Source organism: Corticium candelabrum, chromosome 13 (genome assembly GCF_963422355.1).
Source record: "Corticium candelabrum chromosome 13, ooCorCand1.1, whole genome shotgun sequence".
Taxonomy (NCBI): Eukaryota; Metazoa; Porifera; class Homoscleromorpha; order Homosclerophorida; family Plakinidae; genus Corticium; species Corticium candelabrum.
The window spans coordinates 5,831,136-5,848,858 of NC_085097.1; the positions used below are offsets into that span (position 1 = coordinate 5,831,136).

The 17,723-nt window shown below is 40.3% G+C and overlaps 1 protein-coding gene and 2 long non-coding RNA genes across 4 annotated transcripts; 1 reads left to right on the top strand and 2 right to left on the bottom strand.

Moving 5' to 3' along the window:
* Window positions 1-11: 11 nt before the first annotated feature.
* On the bottom strand, window positions 12-2,882 carry LOC134188584 (uncharacterized). The gene is made up of 5 exons (XM_062656751.1): window positions 2,287-2,882; window positions 1,333-2,211; window positions 1,250-1,270; window positions 1,036-1,188; window positions 12-97 (listed from the first exon to the last, which is right to left on the bottom strand). Exons 1-5 carry the CDS (start codon window positions 2,369-2,371, stop codon window positions 12-14), a joined length of 1,224 nt encoding a protein of 407 aa, XP_062512735.1. The 5' UTR covers window positions 2,372-2,882.
* Window positions 2,883-6,563: 3,681 nt separating this feature from the next.
* LOC134189252 (uncharacterized) lies at window positions 6,564-10,590 on the top strand. 2 transcript variants are annotated; one of them, XR_009971465.1, is made up of 5 exons: window positions 6,564-6,683; window positions 9,270-9,554; window positions 9,781-9,847; window positions 9,905-9,992; window positions 10,368-10,590. It is a non-coding gene; the product is annotated as an uncharacterized LOC134189252 (long non-coding RNA). The 2 variants fall into 2 exon arrangements; XR_009971466.1 differs by lacking the exon at window positions 6,564-6,683 and having other exon boundaries at window positions 8,981-9,361; window positions 9,425-9,554.
* Window positions 10,591-10,845: 255 nt separating this feature from the next.
* On the bottom strand, window positions 10,846-11,327 carry LOC134189211 (uncharacterized). The gene is made up of 2 exons (XR_009971455.1): window positions 11,271-11,327; window positions 10,846-11,203 (listed from the first exon to the last, which is right to left on the bottom strand). It is a non-coding gene; the product is annotated as an uncharacterized LOC134189211 (long non-coding RNA).
* Between the last annotated feature and the right edge of the window lie 6,396 nt (window positions 11,328-17,723).

The following is a 17,723-nucleotide window of genomic DNA, read 5'->3' on the forward strand; positions in this document are numbered from 1 at the left end:
TGGAAACAAAATTAGAACAAGAATACCGAAACAATCATTGACAATGATGATGGCATCATCTTGTTCATCTTCAACATTCTCGTTGCACTTCCAATTTCTATCAACAGTCATAAACCACTCTCACTGTGTTTGCAATGCAGACACTGATACTTTCAACTAAATTAAGCAGTAATTGGTTCCACAACAACAACAACTACGTTTCGTTTTACAAACTATGGGAGTGAGTGGTGAGGTCTCCTACTTCATATAATTTCATCTACGAACAGCCACTATCATTATACAATGTATATAACGTTTGTTAGAGGTTGTTCAAAATTATTTACAATTTCATGAGTGTACAAAACACAAACTTTTCTGAAGCCTCCCTCTTCCCTCTCCAAATTTTAGTTAGGGTTAGGTTATAGGGTTAGAGTCCAGGGTTAGGGTTATGGGTTAGGGTTGGTGCACAATTCAATATCTTGACCATGGTTCCATCTGTTAGAGTTGACATGTGGTCACCGTCTTCAACGCTTCTGCATTGATACAGTTCTTCTTCCATTCCAGGTGACCTGCTCGAATGATGTCAGCTCAAGGTTTCCAGTTATTCAAGTGGACAAAAGACAAACATTGAGAAAGTTGTGGTAAAGCCTGCTGGACTCTTTATGGACGGCTGATGTTGTTCTAGAACAAAACCAGAATATGCTGCTGAGGTCGTACATGTTTGCAATCCTGTACACACGGGTGACTAGCACGGGAACAATGTGTGATGCAATTCCGATCACAGAAAATGGAGAAATTAGTACAAGCTATTTGCTACTGATCAACATTTCACAAAGAGTACTGTACAGCGACCATAACACCCCCCTAACGTGCACTTTGCATGCTCGTGAAATGTCGATAAATTTGAACCGACTCCCTATAGCCGCTTAATTCCTATGCTTGATCGTGAGTACGTGTATTAATTGTTTAATACAACTATAAAAATCAGACCAATACACAAGGATAAGCTGTCATAGCAATAGAAAGTCACCTCTATGCAGTATACCATGTACTAACCTGTGGTGAAGTAGCGGTGTTGTAAGGTAGATTGATCAACTGCTCCAACATCAGATATTCTTCTCATTGAGACACCGGCAGCAAACGTGTGTGATGTTAAAAACAGGTAAATAAGTATTGGTACACCCAATAACAATTCCAAAGAAATGGCTCCTACAACAATTATTAAATGTTCAATGATGACATACATACTTCCATAATATTAGCCACTCACCAACTCTCCACCTTCCCTGATCTTTAGGGTATAAAAATAAAAACATATTTAATGACAGCGGGACATAACCAAAGATATCATACCGTCAGTCATACGATAAACATCTTCCTCATCTGATTTCACATAAAATGACCCAGTAGGAATGACATAGATTCTACATGAGAGCAAATTGCTCAATATTAACTCAATAGAGACATTTCTTGCTGACTCCAAGTAGAATGCTTCTGCTATCATAAGACCAAAGTAATGTTTAGACTCTTGAGAACTCAACATTTCCATAAGTCGTAATCCAGCTTGACGTAACAAACGTAAGAGCATCCATGTACTGTTGGTTCTGGAAAACTCTATGTGCACATGTACTTCAAAAACATTGACTTCCAATGTAGAAGCAATTTTCTCTTGAAGAAGTTCCTTGTTAATGTACTTTTCTTCAACACTTATAGTCAAAGTTGCAAAGACCTCGTTATCAATGCAGACAAATGCTGATAGATGTACCACTACAACTGTCTCATTATCTGTTTCATCCACATAGTTTGGATCATCTGGAATGTCATTCTTATCAGTAATGTTGTTAAAAAATAACTGGCAAGATGAGGTAATATACAACATTTCTTTACGAATCACTATGCACTTTTCAAATGCTTTGCATTTATCACAAAGTATCTTTCCCATTAAAGGCACATTAGACTTTTCACGCAGCAAACAACAGAACTTCATGTATCGTACATTGTCAGTCTTTGGAAGAACATCCACCAACAATGTGTAAGTGTCCTCACTTGTCCATTTGGCCTCACTCAACTGTTTACGTATTTTTGTGTAAATGCTCTGGTTAATAACATCATTTGAAAATAGCATATCATTCATTGCTGTTGTATAATGCAGTTTCCTAGCTAAATCTGGTGCTACGTCTTGAACAAATTTCCAACATGTACCTGGCACTGCATCATACTTGTTCACATAAACTACAGTACAAAACAGATAGCAACCACTTTACATAGAACAACAGATCAACATATTATTTATAAGGATTTGCTTACTCCAACATCCAGAGTAGACAAATAAGAAGAAAGTAATTAGTACTGCAGCAACAGCAACAGCTATTAAATACTTTGTCCATGACATCTAAAACAACAATTGTCTTTGCTATTAACTTAATTGAGTATTATGTTCCTATTATTATCAACACCTTCCATTGCATAGCGGTAACAACGCAACTAAACATCCTCACGCTAGTGCTGTACTCATTGTACCTTCTGGCAGCTAAACTTTTCCAAAGCTTGCCATCCAAAACAGGTGTAGTTGATTTGTTTTATTATAATTCAATAACTGCAATACCACGCTTCACTTATAGAAATGCTATCTACAATCTCTTCAGCAAGCACGTGTGGTAAGTGTTAATAAAATACAAGGATTGTGATAACTCTGGTAATACATATACTAGCCTTCGTGGTTCCCTCTTTCCTTTCCAACAAACATAGATCTGATCAACCCTAACCATGTCCAAAAGTTTAAGTTAAAAATTATTAACAAACACAGGTCATTAAGTGCCTAAACTCACAACCACAAATATTCCCAGCTGTTTGTATACACTAGATCAACCAAAGGAGCAGCTTAATTAAATAGTTCATTGACAGTACATTGTCGCTCTTGGAAACAACAAGCTAAACACATCACATAACTAACATAATAATTAAAATAATTTAGCAGAGACCAGACCTTTCAACTCTAACGATTTCGTTGTGAGACTCACGATTTACGGGAATGTCTCATGATCTCACAATTTGTGCCCAATTGTCACGATTGCTAGTCCTTTCTTCGGTCTCACAATCGCTTTGTGAAGACCTGTTAGCCCAGTCACAATCGCGTTGTGGAGACCTGTTAGCCCAGTCATTCCAAGCATAGCGGATTCTTTGAACTAGACTCTAAAATACGGCTCTGCTTGCTGTATCTGGGGTATTCGTGCTACCTACCTGCAGTCAAAGTAACGTTTAGAAATTCGAGGCGAAGCCTTGGTGCATAGAAACGTAAAGTAAGGCCAACAACTCAGACTGCTAACCATGTCAACTTGAACGCTTTTAATGGGCGTGGTCATTTAGGAAAAGATAGTCTCACGATTTGATGGGACAAAAGCTGAGAGGTCTGTGAGACTCCAACAGCCAGATATACTAACATCCGGGATTCTGCAATTAAGCAGTGTGACCACATACTAGAGGCACGTGATTGGATGATCAAACTCCAAATTATCAAATGGTAAGCTTCCGTAATAAATCTTCTCCAGATGTGACGGAATTCAAGTACCATAAACAGTGTCTTCCAGTACTTGCAGCAAACCTACAATAAACCCACGCCAAACCGATATCTATCTCTAACTGCACTTATATCTCTAACTCATGTCCCCTAGGGGCCCCTCCTTACAACAAGTTAATTAACTAAACAAATGTCTGAATACGTTTAAAACAGCAAATTTGACACACGCATACACACCTGCTGCTTGCTTTTGGACTGTAGGGGGGCCCGAGCAGGATGAGTAGATGGAATCTTCATGACTTCTGTGACGATATGCTCCTGTCCCTTACAATTTAAAAGCACTCGGCAAAAGTGAATAAAAGCATCGTTTTCCTTGCGCGGTAATATTTGCAGTAAGAATTCTCGAGAGCGATCCTCCTCCGTGGAAAACGCCAGTCGCAGACTGCTACATTCTTCTCGAGTTAATAAGTCACAAACGACCAAAGAATCCAACAGTGACGACGGCTTCAACTTCTCAACAAGTTCCTTAAAGTTGGGTCTAACATATCGTTCCCAGTCAATGATATTCTTTGACTCGAACGACATGTTGTGTGACTAGACAAACAAGATGTACCACACAGTGAGACATAGAGCTTGAGCAGCAGTTACCTAATTGTCTTTGTTGCACCTGACATATACCACAGCAACAAACCCGGAGAGATCAGCTCACACCCCACGACGTGAAGCAAGCAAATGGGAGTCTGTGCAAAGATGGTGTACAGTTACCATAGTCACGTGAGTCAAGTGAACATTAATTATCACACCACAGAAATGCAAATATATGTTGCAAGTCATAGCTCTGGTTCATGACATGACTATTATCTCTCTCCTCACACACACACACACACACACACACACACACACACACACACACACACACACACACACACACACACACACACACACACACACACAGACACACACAGACACACACACACAGACACACACACACACACACACACACACACACACACACACACACACACACACACACACACACACACACACACACACACACACACACACCTTTCACTGCGTTCATTCCAATAAAGAACGGTGCAGGCCAATGTCACTACAGACTATGTTGGGAAGTGGAAATTCTATATCTCTGACAGCAAAACGCTCGCGGTTGTGGAGGTTTTGTTGAAGGAAAGTTTGATAGCAATACTGACATTGGCCAGTTAAGGACTGACCATGTTTCTGCCTTTGATGGTTTACCCGCATGATCTACAGCAGTAAAGCTAGATGCAGCATTGCAGTCCCGGATGCGCTGCCATGGGCAAGATGTGACCCAATAGTCGAAGACACCTCTGGGTCAGCATAGTGGAGATTCTTTGCAGGTGGGCGATCTTTCTGACGGAGGTGTCTCTCTTCCCGTCCCATAATGACACACCAAGGATGGAGCGGAGGCATCGCATCACGAAACTCTGTAGACGACGTACCCAAGGCTCCAGAATTACAGCTCTTTCCAGACCATACAGAAGACAGGAAAGAACTACAGATCGAGACGAAGACGCTCGGCTTGGTAGAAGGTTTGATCTTTCTCTGGTGCCAAAGAATGCGGTTGATCAAGTGACCCGTATAACTGATCAGATGCTTTGGGCTGATATTTCAACGTCCAAGGTGCAATTGTTGGAGACAAGACTACTAAGGTAGACTGGAAAGATGGTAGCACCTCAATGGGATCACAGTCAGGATGAAGAACAATGGGAGATGGAGGCTGGGCAACATCTTCAGGTAACAGCTAGAAGCTTCGTCTTCTTGTAATCGATGATGCATGCGTCCCATGTGATGACAATTAGAATCCATAAATTTCAGCAAGGTATAGAGACTTTCATATGAGTCAGACATATCAATGCCATATCATCAGCATATTCAATGTTTAGCTGCATGTGTACACATCACTGCATGCACCTCTGCATGATGCATGTAAGCTTCTTCCTGTTTCCCACTTACTAAGTTAACATCCAAAAATTAAAGGTATACTATAGGACAAGCACAAGCCAGCATCTTGTTGTATGGATCGAGTAATGGCAAGTCAATCATAGTATCAAAATAAAGGTTGAATAGGGTTAATTGGAGCGCACAACTCTACTTGCAATTGACACCAAGGGGTACAGAGAAATGATCGAGAATTTACCATAAAGGTACCTATAATGGCAGCAGAAGTGTTGGTGCATGTGCAATGCTTCAACTTAGATGGCAGATGGTAACTACTGAAGTACAGGATTTTGTCGTGCAACCTTCTCATTGGTAAAGTATAATCCCTGGATATTAGGCTAATTAAGGCCTTGCTGTGGCACGACATGGGTTAGTTGGACTGGCTTCCCAAACTGTTCCATGTTCATCTTGTGATAAACAGAAGATATCAGCCTTTATAAAACCAAGCCTTTCTACACACACACACACACACACACACACACACACACACACACACACACACACACACACACACACACACACACACACACACACACACACACACACACACACAGTGCATAGACACACGTGTGGAAAAGGAACACAACTATGTCTATGAAAAGTAGCTGAATTTGCCACTCATTTTTTTGTTCATTTGCAGTGGCGTAGGAAAATGTTCACGAGCAGGGGTGGGTGAGGGTTGTATTGTGAATGTTATCATGAGTAAGCAAAAAGACTACCTTGCTTGCTGGACCCTAGATACAGATTTGATTTGCAAAAGTCACTGGCACAAAAAAGTTCAATTCCTACACTGGGCATCCCCGCTTCTTACACTTGTGATTTGTAACGACAAGCCTAGTTTTCTGAAGAGCATCTCTTATAATATTCCTTACTGTTGACTTATATGATTGTGATTTTACAGCCACACATCACAGGCATGATCCTCACAAGCATGATCCTCACAGGCATGATCCTCGCAGGCTCAGCAAACTTCAAAACAGAACTGATCGAGCAAATCAGACATGTTTGATCCAGCAAGTGATTGTTGGAATGCTATGCACGTGAATGTTATTTTTGTTGATTTGGCGTTTGCTTGGCATGTTGTAGAGATTAATTGCAGAGTAAAGTGTTGAAGCTGGTTGATGTACTTTTCTTATGGTGGAGAAATTCAATCAGAAGGCCAAAGTGCTGCAGAATGTGAAGTTTATTTAAGAGAAGAAGCTGATTGGTGAGTGGGAGTTGATGTGTTGATTGAGATGAAGGGATTAACATAATTAACATTGGAGTTTCCATTGATTGTTTGATTGATAACTAATTGTTTGTCTGCCTGCTCTCTCTCTCTCTCTCACTCACACACACACACACACACACACACACACACACACACACACACACACACACACACACGCACACACACACACACACACACACACACACACACACACACGCACACACCTTTGAATCTTTAAACCCGCCCATTGTAAATGTGCGGTGTCCTTGAGCATAGAGCCCTGGACAAATGACAAGAGTGTTTCATTAACTGTTACAGAATTGGCTGTGTCTGGTGAGGTCGCCCTTTCGACGAAAAAGTCTACCACAAGGGCACAGATGGTCACTGCTTCTGTTGGCCGCACAATCATTGGTTCTCTTACGTTGACTTCTAATTCTTTTATCACAGAATATGTGTTACTGAGATCTATCCTGTGCTAGACTGTACCAATTATCCTTAATTCCAGTGGCTTGCAGATCAGATGTTATTCTATCACACCACCTCGTCTTAGTCCCATGGCATGGTCTTTTCTTTGTCTAACTCTCCAAACAATAACAGGGATTGAGTTGTATGCCTTCTTTTGCTCAACAAACAGAAGAAACAACTTATTAGTATAAGCTCATATGTTTTCTCCACCAACTGTCTTGCTACGAATATCATGTCAACACATCCACGTACTTTTCTAAACCCACACTGAGATTGTGGTAAGATGGTTTCAGCAATGATTTGTAGCCTTTCCTGGATAATTCTTGCAAAGATCTTTTCGACAACATCAAGTAAACGGATGCCATGCCAATTTGTCGCATGACTGAAGGTTTCCCATTTTGGGAACTGGAACAGTCTCAGCATCCTTCTAGTCCTGCACAACATTCCCTTCCTTCCATATCAGTTGCATTAGTTCCAGTATTGTGTCCCACAGTTCAGGACCTCCATAAGCTATTAATTCAGGGAGATTCCAGTCTTTTCACTTGCCTTTCCTTTCTTGAGCTTACTAAGTGCTGATGCTAGGTTCTCCACTGTGGGAAGATTATCTAGGTCTGACCTAATCTGCCGTAATGTCATATCATTGACTACATGTTTGGAAAATTCATTGGAAATGTTAAGGATTTTAGTGAAATGTTGGTGCCAGCGTGATCTAACTGCCTCTGGGCTCTTAATGGGCTTACCATCCTCTTTTAACACTGCTGATGATTTGTTTGGTCTTTGTCCAACATGCACCATCTGAAGCTTTCTGATACTCTTCCACCTTGTTTGTCCATCTTTCACTGCCAACTCTGCTTCTTGAGCAGTCTTTCTTATCCATTCTTCCTTTGCCTTGTCAACAGCTTCTTTGACTACTCTTTGATGACTACGAAACTCTTTCTGACTAGCTATGGTATTAGATTTGATCATCTGATTGTGCACCTTGTTTTTAGCTTTTATCAATGGATGTAGAGTTTCACTACTTTCCAAAAACCAGTCCGGCTGAGTTTTCTTTGCTCGACCAACCGTCTCCTCAGCTGTCTTTAGAACGCAACTCTTCAGCGACACACACACACACACACACACACACGCACGCACACACACACACACACACACACACACACACACACACACACACACACACGAATGGACAAATGGACAAATGTTAAGCCCTCCACGTCTTTCGACGTCGACCTTGAGGTCAGTTGCGGAGATAGCTCCCCCTGCCTCTAGAGACAGGGCCTCCATGCGCTACGTGGAGTCTTGGGGCCAGCGCTACAATCCACCTGGAGCTTGGCCAGAGTCATCCAGGGGGGCACTGACAATGGCGCAGCTCTGGGACTGGGCACCAAGGCCCACACGTACTTGTCTGCTGCATGATGTTACTGCCAAGCCAGCGGTCATGTCCACCCCAGTCAATAACCAGGTACTCATTTATACTCCTGAGTCAAGAGAAGCAAGTGTGGGTGAGTTTCTTGCTCAAGGAAACTGCGACAGTGTTGCCTCCACCAAGATCGAACCTTCAACCCTCATCACGGAATACAAGATCCCGGATGTCATCACAAACACTCTACCACTTGCTCCACCGTGCCACACACACACACACACACACACACACACACACACACACACACACACACACACACACACACACACACACACACACACACACACACACACACACACACACACACACAGTGCATAGACACATGTGTGGAAAAGGAACACAACTATGTCTACGAAAAGTAGCTGAATTTGCCACTCATTTGCTCATTTGCAGTGACGTAGGAAGATACGAGGGGGCTGTACTGTGGATGTTATCTTGAGTAAGCAAAAAGACTACCTTCCTTGCCGGACCCTAGACACAGATTTGCAAAAGTCACTGGCACAAAAAAATTTAAATTCCTACACTGAGAGAAGGGGCTTTAGCCACCCAGTCACACATCCCCCACATCTCCCACATCCCCCACACACTCCCCCCTTTCTTTCTACGCCGGTGATTTGTAATGACTAGCCTAGTTTTCTGAAGAGCATCTCTTATAATATTCATTACTGTTGACTTATGTGATCATGATTTTATAGCCAAACATCACAGGCATGATCCTCACAGGCTCAACAAACTTCGAAACAGAACTGATTGAGCAAATCAGACATGTTTGATCCAGCAAGTGATTGTTAGAATGCTGTGCACGTGAATGTTATTTTTGTTGATTTGGCTTTTGCTTGGCGTGTTGTAGAGATTAAGTGCAGTGTAGAGTGTTGAAGCTGGTTGATGTACTTTGCTTATGGTGGAAAGATTCGATCAGATGATCGAATTGGCGGCTGAAGTGCTGCAGAAGATGTTTATTCAAGAGAAGAAGCTGATTGGTGAGTGGGAGTCGATGTGTTGATTGAGATGAAGGGATTAACATAATTAACGTTGGAGTTTGTATTGATTGTTTGATTGATAACTATTTGTTTGTCTGCCTGCTCTCTCTCTCTCTCTCTTCACACACACACACACACACACACACACACACACACACACACACACACACACACACACACACACACAACCGTCTGCTTAATTATTCATCTGTCTGCTTTTGTGTAGGAAGATACTTTGATGAGATTCTCGAAATACAGGAAAGTACTGCTTTGGTGTTGTTGACGCTCTCAAGGTTTATCATATTTCTATTGACTTATTAACTTCCTTTTCATTAGTTTTATGTTTGTAGGCATTGGAAATGAGCTCTGTTGAAACACTTATTGTATGGGAGGGTTTAGAGACGACAAGATTTGTGATGAGAAATCATCAGTCAGATGGTAAGTTTGCTTGATAGCTACAACAATCAATAATAAACTTAAAGCTTAAAGTTAAAAGTCATGGTAATGTGTCTGCATGAGCTGAAGCTTTTACAATCCGACCAAAATAGAGATGTTTCTATATACAGTTAAGTCAGACTGCTTGACAGTGACAGCAACGAGATACAATGGGCAACACTCAGAACTGCCATGCATGGAAACGGTGACTGAGAATTCTGCATCAATAATGCAACCACATCATAGAGATTGCCCACGTATAAGGTTGGGTATCCAAATAATTCTACAGAAATTTGAGAATAAAGGAAAACACAAACAATGATAGACTATAACAAACTCAAACTTTGTTGTATGACATCTTTTTGTTTCCTTTGTTAGAAGAGAAAGTGATGTATCTCGATCCTGAACAGGCCTGCTAAGTGAAGCAAAGCAAAGATGCTAATCACGTGTGGTGTAGTTGCCACATTATGTGAGTCACGTGAACATCAATTGTCCACGCATGCGTGTTGCCAATGGACAGAAATGCAATTATTTTGTTGTAAGTCATTGCTCATGACTATTATCTATTATTGTTAATAATAAATAAATATAAACAATTGAAATCACAATCCAACCTGCTCTCACACGTTTGTCCAAATTCAATTTTCATATTAAATTCTCATGGTTTTCAGAAGGCTCATGCATAACTGTGGAAGTGAGAGTGTAAGCATGGCTTTAGTACTAGCATAATAATTAAATATGATTTGTTTTGTCCATGTACCATATTTTATATTGGAGCCACAATATACCCCATCACCATGGAAATGACACCCTTAGTGGGAGGGAGCATAAACATGTAGTTTCTATAGCCGATTTACATTATAGAAATAAATTAATATCAATTATATCAACATTACAATATGCTAGACATAATACATTGACGACACACATTGCTGTGTGTGTTAGCAATAACAAGTGAAGTGAAAACGGTAAAAAGGAATTGATATACAATACAGTGACTAACACACGTCACAACGACTGTAAGATAAAGTGTGTAAATTATGTGTAGTATATACTGTATCTACCAACTGGAATACAATCTCTCTACTAAAGCATCACTCTCACACATGTCGTGTTGATTGGTAGCTGTTACTTTGTTGCTGTTGACTGCTTATCGGTTGAAACAAATTTTGATGTCGAGAGTTGTTTCTCAATTATGTGAAGCAAATTTTGCGCTGCAGCAAACACACGCAAACATGTCGACAACACACACTATCTCATCTCAATGATCAACTTTCATACCACCAACGATATCTCCGTGTTGATTTGGGAAAATCTGTTGGTATAAACGTAAAGATTGAGTGGCGTGTTTGTGTGCCACCATCAATTGGTTTCGTTCCATTTCAATGAATGCAAGGTGATACAGACCTGCAGTCAACACAATGATGATTGTCTGATTGAGACACAAATACAAGTAGCAACATCAATGCAATCCATTCCTACCATTGGCTGTGAACACACTAGTTGGTAATATTTCTTGTAACATAGATAGACCCGACTCAATATGCACAACGGCCTCATCGAAATCTCCCTTGGAACAAAGAATGCTGCCAAGCATCACGAGAGCTACACAAATACACATCATCACCTCATATCAACCACACACAACACACAATGAAAACCAACACTAACAAATACTAACATTTAGCAATACTCGGATGTTTCTCCGGTAAAGTTTGTCTCTTGATGTTAAGACTTTCTGTCATGAGTTCCACCGCTTTGTCTTTCTGTCCAATATCATCATACTCGATGGAGAGGTTATGATACACTAAAGCAAACAACGAAGATACAAGATTATCCTTCCTTTATTGACGTCATGAATAGCAAAGAATGCAGAGAGAAATAAATAGGACTTACCAGCAGACAAAGATGATGCTTGTGCGGGCAGATGATGACTGTAAATATCTGCAGCTCTTTCATACAATCGAATAGATTCATCATACGATCCTGAATAGTGATGACATGTAGCAGCAACATCCAAACCTATACATGATGTAATTGACCAGTTTATTGTAAAAACTAGAGAATGTGTTTGTCGTCCGTACACTCGCCCAAGTCGGCATGGTTGCTGGGCAACGATGATGATACTACTCGTACAGCCTCATTGGCCAATGGCATCGCACGATCCATCCGTCCTTGTTCAGAGTAGCAAAAAGACAGACGTCTCATTACTGCAACAGCAACACATGAAATAATGAATACATTTCGTATAGAAAAAACTAGAGTTGATGTGCATCCTTCCATATTTCCATCTCTAATCGTTTCCTTCTGCATGTATAATAAATGGTGTGACACTTCACTCCAACATGCAATATGACACAATCAACTCAATCCGTCGATCCCATGCAATACTAGAATGCACCTTCCCTCCTGTACTACTCTAAACCAACAGAATGTATTGCAGCTGACAAGTGAAAGTGATCACTTCTTTATAATTCAACGTGTTCTTTGCTGTAAAAGTTAGAGAAACCTTACCCTCAGCTAAAGACGGATGAGAAGGCGGTAATTCTCTTCTGCTGATTGTCAACGCTTCTTCGTAATAGAAGACAGCTCGCTCTAGTTGTCCATTCTCTTGATAGCAAATTGCAAGATTCGTGATAACTAAACAACAAATTAATTAATTAATTATCATAATATTAAACAAAAGCAACAATACACAAACACTTGTAGTTACTAACCGCACCTTTAGAGAGGGTCACCTGATTACCATTTACCTGTTTTCTCATCAACCTCAAACTCTTTTCATTGTTCTCTATTGCCGCAGATATATTGCCCCAATTCTCGTATGTGAGTGCCAGATTGTAAAGAACTGAACAATGCAAATACATTGAACAACAAGAGAACAGAATAAATGATATGTACGACAAGAACTCATTTCAACAATCTTAGAATTGTCCAGGGAGTACCAGACACATCTAGTGGGTCGATTCTTTCAGTGCTTTAGTGGACCTCCCAGTCAGTTCAACATGCTCTATTCTACTGAATCTATTTATTTATCAATTACCTGGAAGACATTGGTAAATATCATGTATACTATAAATGCAGTGATAGGTCGTGTGTCACATAAGCCCCACTGTAAAATAGCTAATTTATTTAATCACTTGTACCACACATTTCCGAAAGTCCGCCAAAAGCTTGTTGTCTGAAGTCCTATTTTGAAAAGTTGGGTAGGCCATGGCCCAACTGGCCCACCCTGCTCCACCGGCCATGATGTCACTGCACATTACCCGCCAAGGATTCTTGGAGTCTACATCACTCTAGCTACATCTGCAACGTGGGACCAAGACGAGCACTTCAGCACTTATAGCTTCTACATCTGGTGCAAATATTGCATAGACATGCAGATTGGTCGTATAAAAGGGTAAGAGCAGACATCCGACTGAAGTGGCTGGGTTCGTTCTTACCCCCTCCCCTCCAAACCCCCTACATGCACGCCTGAATTGTTACAAGAAACAAATTTAATTATTTCCCAATTATTATCACAATCAACCGACACAAACACCAACCGTACCTCTCGAGACGTGTTCTTGTGATAATCCTTGTTGTTCCGTATAGTAGAGTAGGTCCCTACAGAGGTGCTCACTTGTTTCAAACTGATGCAAATCTCTGTAGCAAGTACACATGGATATCGAAGCTATAGGAAATTGATATTAACAAAAGAAGTAACGTCTGACACACAATTGTCACATCGGCAAGTGGTGAGAAAACAAAACCAATAAAACAAGATATACTAACATTGGCTCATTTTAATATCAACTAGTTTATTATCAACTTCTAATCTCAGCTCTGACGCTTTCCAGTGGTATCCAAACTAAATTGTTTCACAGCTTCCCATCTTTTTAAGTTAAAAACAATCAAACATCTCGCTGCCTTACACAGGGGTGGCCAACTTGCGCTATGGTGTCTCAGGTGGCACCATAAGCTGGTCTTGGGCACCAAGCAAGCAAAGATTTGGTACCAAGGCTTGAGGCTACTCAAGCAGATAATAACGTCAAAACTGTCACTGAACACAAGACATCATGATTGAATGTACCATGATGATACATACATACATACATGACTCGTCGAGTATGTATGTATGTATGCATGTATAAATGTATGTATCGTATGTACGTCAGTATAAATGTATGTATGTATGTACGTATGTATAAATGTATGTATCGTATGTAGGTATGTATAAACATATGTATCGTATGTACGTATGTATAAATGTATGTACGTACGTAGGTAGGTATGTAGGTAGGTAGCCTCAAATCAGTCTCGTGCAGGTGTGTCTGTATGAGCGTGTCATTTCCATTGGGCACCAGGATGCATTCCTGGTGTAACACAAAAGCACCAGCCTTATTCCAACTTGGCCATCTCTGCTTACATGATAGCAAGAGGAAAGCGGTCTGGCTACGTGAGATTATTACAATCGTACAAACTTAGTAAGCACGCACCTTCATACTGAAGAGTTGGTTGTGTTTGATAACCCCATTCTCTAATCATCTCCAATGCTTCCTTCAGTGACCTTTCTGCTTCCTGCGGATTGCTCAACATTAACCGAACATTTCCCACATCTATCAATGCTACATCAATACAAACAGAAAATGTTCCCACTTCCCATCCCAACAACAGTTTAGATATTAGCAACTCACAACTTAACAGCTTCTCTTTGTCCATTCGTTGTGACTCCAAACGTTTTACTAAATCAAGTTTTCCTTCACACAGATGTTCTGCTTTCTTCAAATGCCAATAAGCACGTGCTATCCAGCAGGATACTTGCAATAGTTGCCAACACTCCTCGTCTTCTTGCTCGCATTGCAAAATATGAGAAGAAAGCACATAAACGTGAACGGCTAGATCCAACACTTTCTTCTTATTCAAATTTCTCTCCACATCGTCCCATGAACAAGGCAACATGTCGACAAGACATTTGCAAACGAAACGCAGTCGACGAGCGAATGTTCCTTTTCTCATCATTGCTTCCATAACATTCTGTTGCACCAGACCGTGCATGCTGCACTTGATGTCATCGTTTAGAAGAGAAACGTTTGACAAATGAGAAATGGCCTCCTCCACCTTTCTCTTACTATCCGGGTCATCTTCATCTTCTCTAAAAGCTACATTCAACAGCAAATCTCTAGCAATCACTTTACCGTCTATCAGAGAAACTATCTCAAGTATTGTGCTGTTTGTCGAGTCTGAATTCTTCATCATCTCTTCAATCTGCATGTCCCACGTCATAACCGTCGCTGTCTTCAGTTTCTCTTTCATTCTGCCGAGCTCTTCTAGTTCGTGTGGTTTGAAGCAGTATGACGTTTGCAGTCGGGATAAGTCACTTCGCATAAAGTCTCTCACATTGGCAATCCCTTCCTCTTCAAGTGCGTTGGCAACATGTTGCAATCCGCAATACTTTACAATTTCCTTCACATCGTTTCCAGTTGTTCGCAGTTTTATTTTTCTGTTATCAAGCAATTCTCCGTATTCCTCACAACGAACCTTCTTCTCTCTTAGATAGAGTCCAGCGTGACGAATAGCCAACGGCAGGCGACCAATCTGTGCAACATTAACAAGAATTTCAGCACTCAACTTCTCATTGACACTACCCTCGCTTCGCTCATTTCCTTTCCACTCCAGGAGAGCTTTGACAGCGTCGTTCTCTTTTAGTACGTCTAGATGAACGACTCTGTCATGATTGGCATCTAGAAGCATGTGACCGCCACGTGTTCTTGTCGTCACGATGACATGAATCTGTTGAGCTTGTGTCGGTAAGAGACTTTCAATAACTTCCAATCTGTCGCAGCTGTCGTACACGAATAACACATTTCCACTTTCATCTAGCTGGCGGAGAAAAAAGTTGTACTCCGATACTAGATCCCACGCTAACGATCTGTCGTATGTCATGTTAGCAATCTAAACCATAATTTCAACCCAATATATTTATATTTATATTTATATTTATATTTATATAAATTTAATTTCATTGGCTCACGTTAATCTTGAGCGATTGATGAAAAGATAGAATTGATTGTCCGTTGAAAAAATACACTCCCGCTGTGTAAGAATTTCTCCATTGTTGAGCATATTCTGCAATGAGACGTGTCTTTCCTACTCCTCCCTGACCTGATACAAACTATCACAAATAAAAATCTTTTATCATATCTATACATCCAGTATATAAGACACAACTCTACCACTAATTGTTTCATCATTGAACGTTTGTCTCTATCTCCCCATAGCTTTGTTGCTATTTCATCCATTTCTTTCTGTCGTCCACAGAAAATAGGAATATTGAAAGCTGCTAATTCACGAGAGAATTTGACTCCTGCAACAGAGATGCAATTTCACTCCTGCGACAATATTCTCTGCATACGTTATCTTCTATTGTCAATTTTCTATCACCCTTATCTCTATACATATTCTCAACATTTAATTAATCATTGATAGTCATAATAATTTCTAGTACCTACATGTGCATGCATATGCGTTTGAGCGACTACCAAACTTTGCTTATAGACTTGTGCTATAACAATAGAAACAACAGACTACTGAAAGTAGTGCACGACCTTAAATGTCTTTTAAGCCAGACCACTTGCGATATATGTGCTTCTGGCAAACCTGTTTAATAATTCTAATATAGTGTGGCTATAAGCTCAGCTTGTGGTATAGTGTCTTGGACTGTGATTGACAGGATACGAGTGTGTCAGATGAATTTGTATCTGCTCAATTAAACCACATCACCACAAACAACCCTCACTAAAATTTAAAAAATTAATTTCATAAAAACTAATTTGCAGCTAAAGTCCACTGTAGGAAAGAGCACATTACTTGTCACGTTAATTAACTTACTGCAGATAAGACTACATGAAGTCAAAGTATGTGTTGGCAATAAAATTCATGTTTCATAATGCAGTAACTTTAGTCTCATGTGAATGTAAGAACCAATTAATTAGTCTGTTTTGTATCTTTCACTGACATCAAAGACCTCTTTCTGTTTCGATTTTTTAAAACATTCATTTTAATGTCAGCAGTCACAAACACATTGGAGTTTCTAGTCACATCTCTCCTTACCAACGTCACCAACTGCTTGTTTTGCAGCAGCATTTGCTCCTTCTTCCTTTCTCTTTGTTTCCTTGATTTCCTTCTCAGAGTAGGGAGCAAGTTGTTTCAGTTCTTTGTGTTTCCTGACAAGTTTCAAATTGGCTACTCTTGATTCCAATCCTTCTATCAATGTGGAACTGTAAGCAGTTAACTGTTGCAACTAAAGAAAATTCCATACAGAACAAATAAATCAAAATAATAGGAAAGATGTTGTACTTGTGGTGTCTGTGATAACTTCAACTTTATATCCTCCTGAACACCTCTAATGCCATCAAGCTTGTTCTATAACAGACACATCACATTACAACACTACAAATGACATACATACCACTGCTGGAGTGGTCATACTAATACATACATATACACCACTTGCAACAGTCGTCTCTCTCACTTTCATTCTAGTAAAGCAAGCAGCAACCGAACAATCATTTCTTGATATTTCCTATGTTCATACATAAAAGAGATAAATAATTCAAGTTAAACTGGTTATTAAATTAAACCACATTCATTGCTTCCACCTGCAATGCAGCATCAATTCTGTTATTCCCTAGTGCATCCATTACTGGCTTGTTCTGTTTGTTCTTCTCATCTAAGAATTGTCCGTCTAATGTG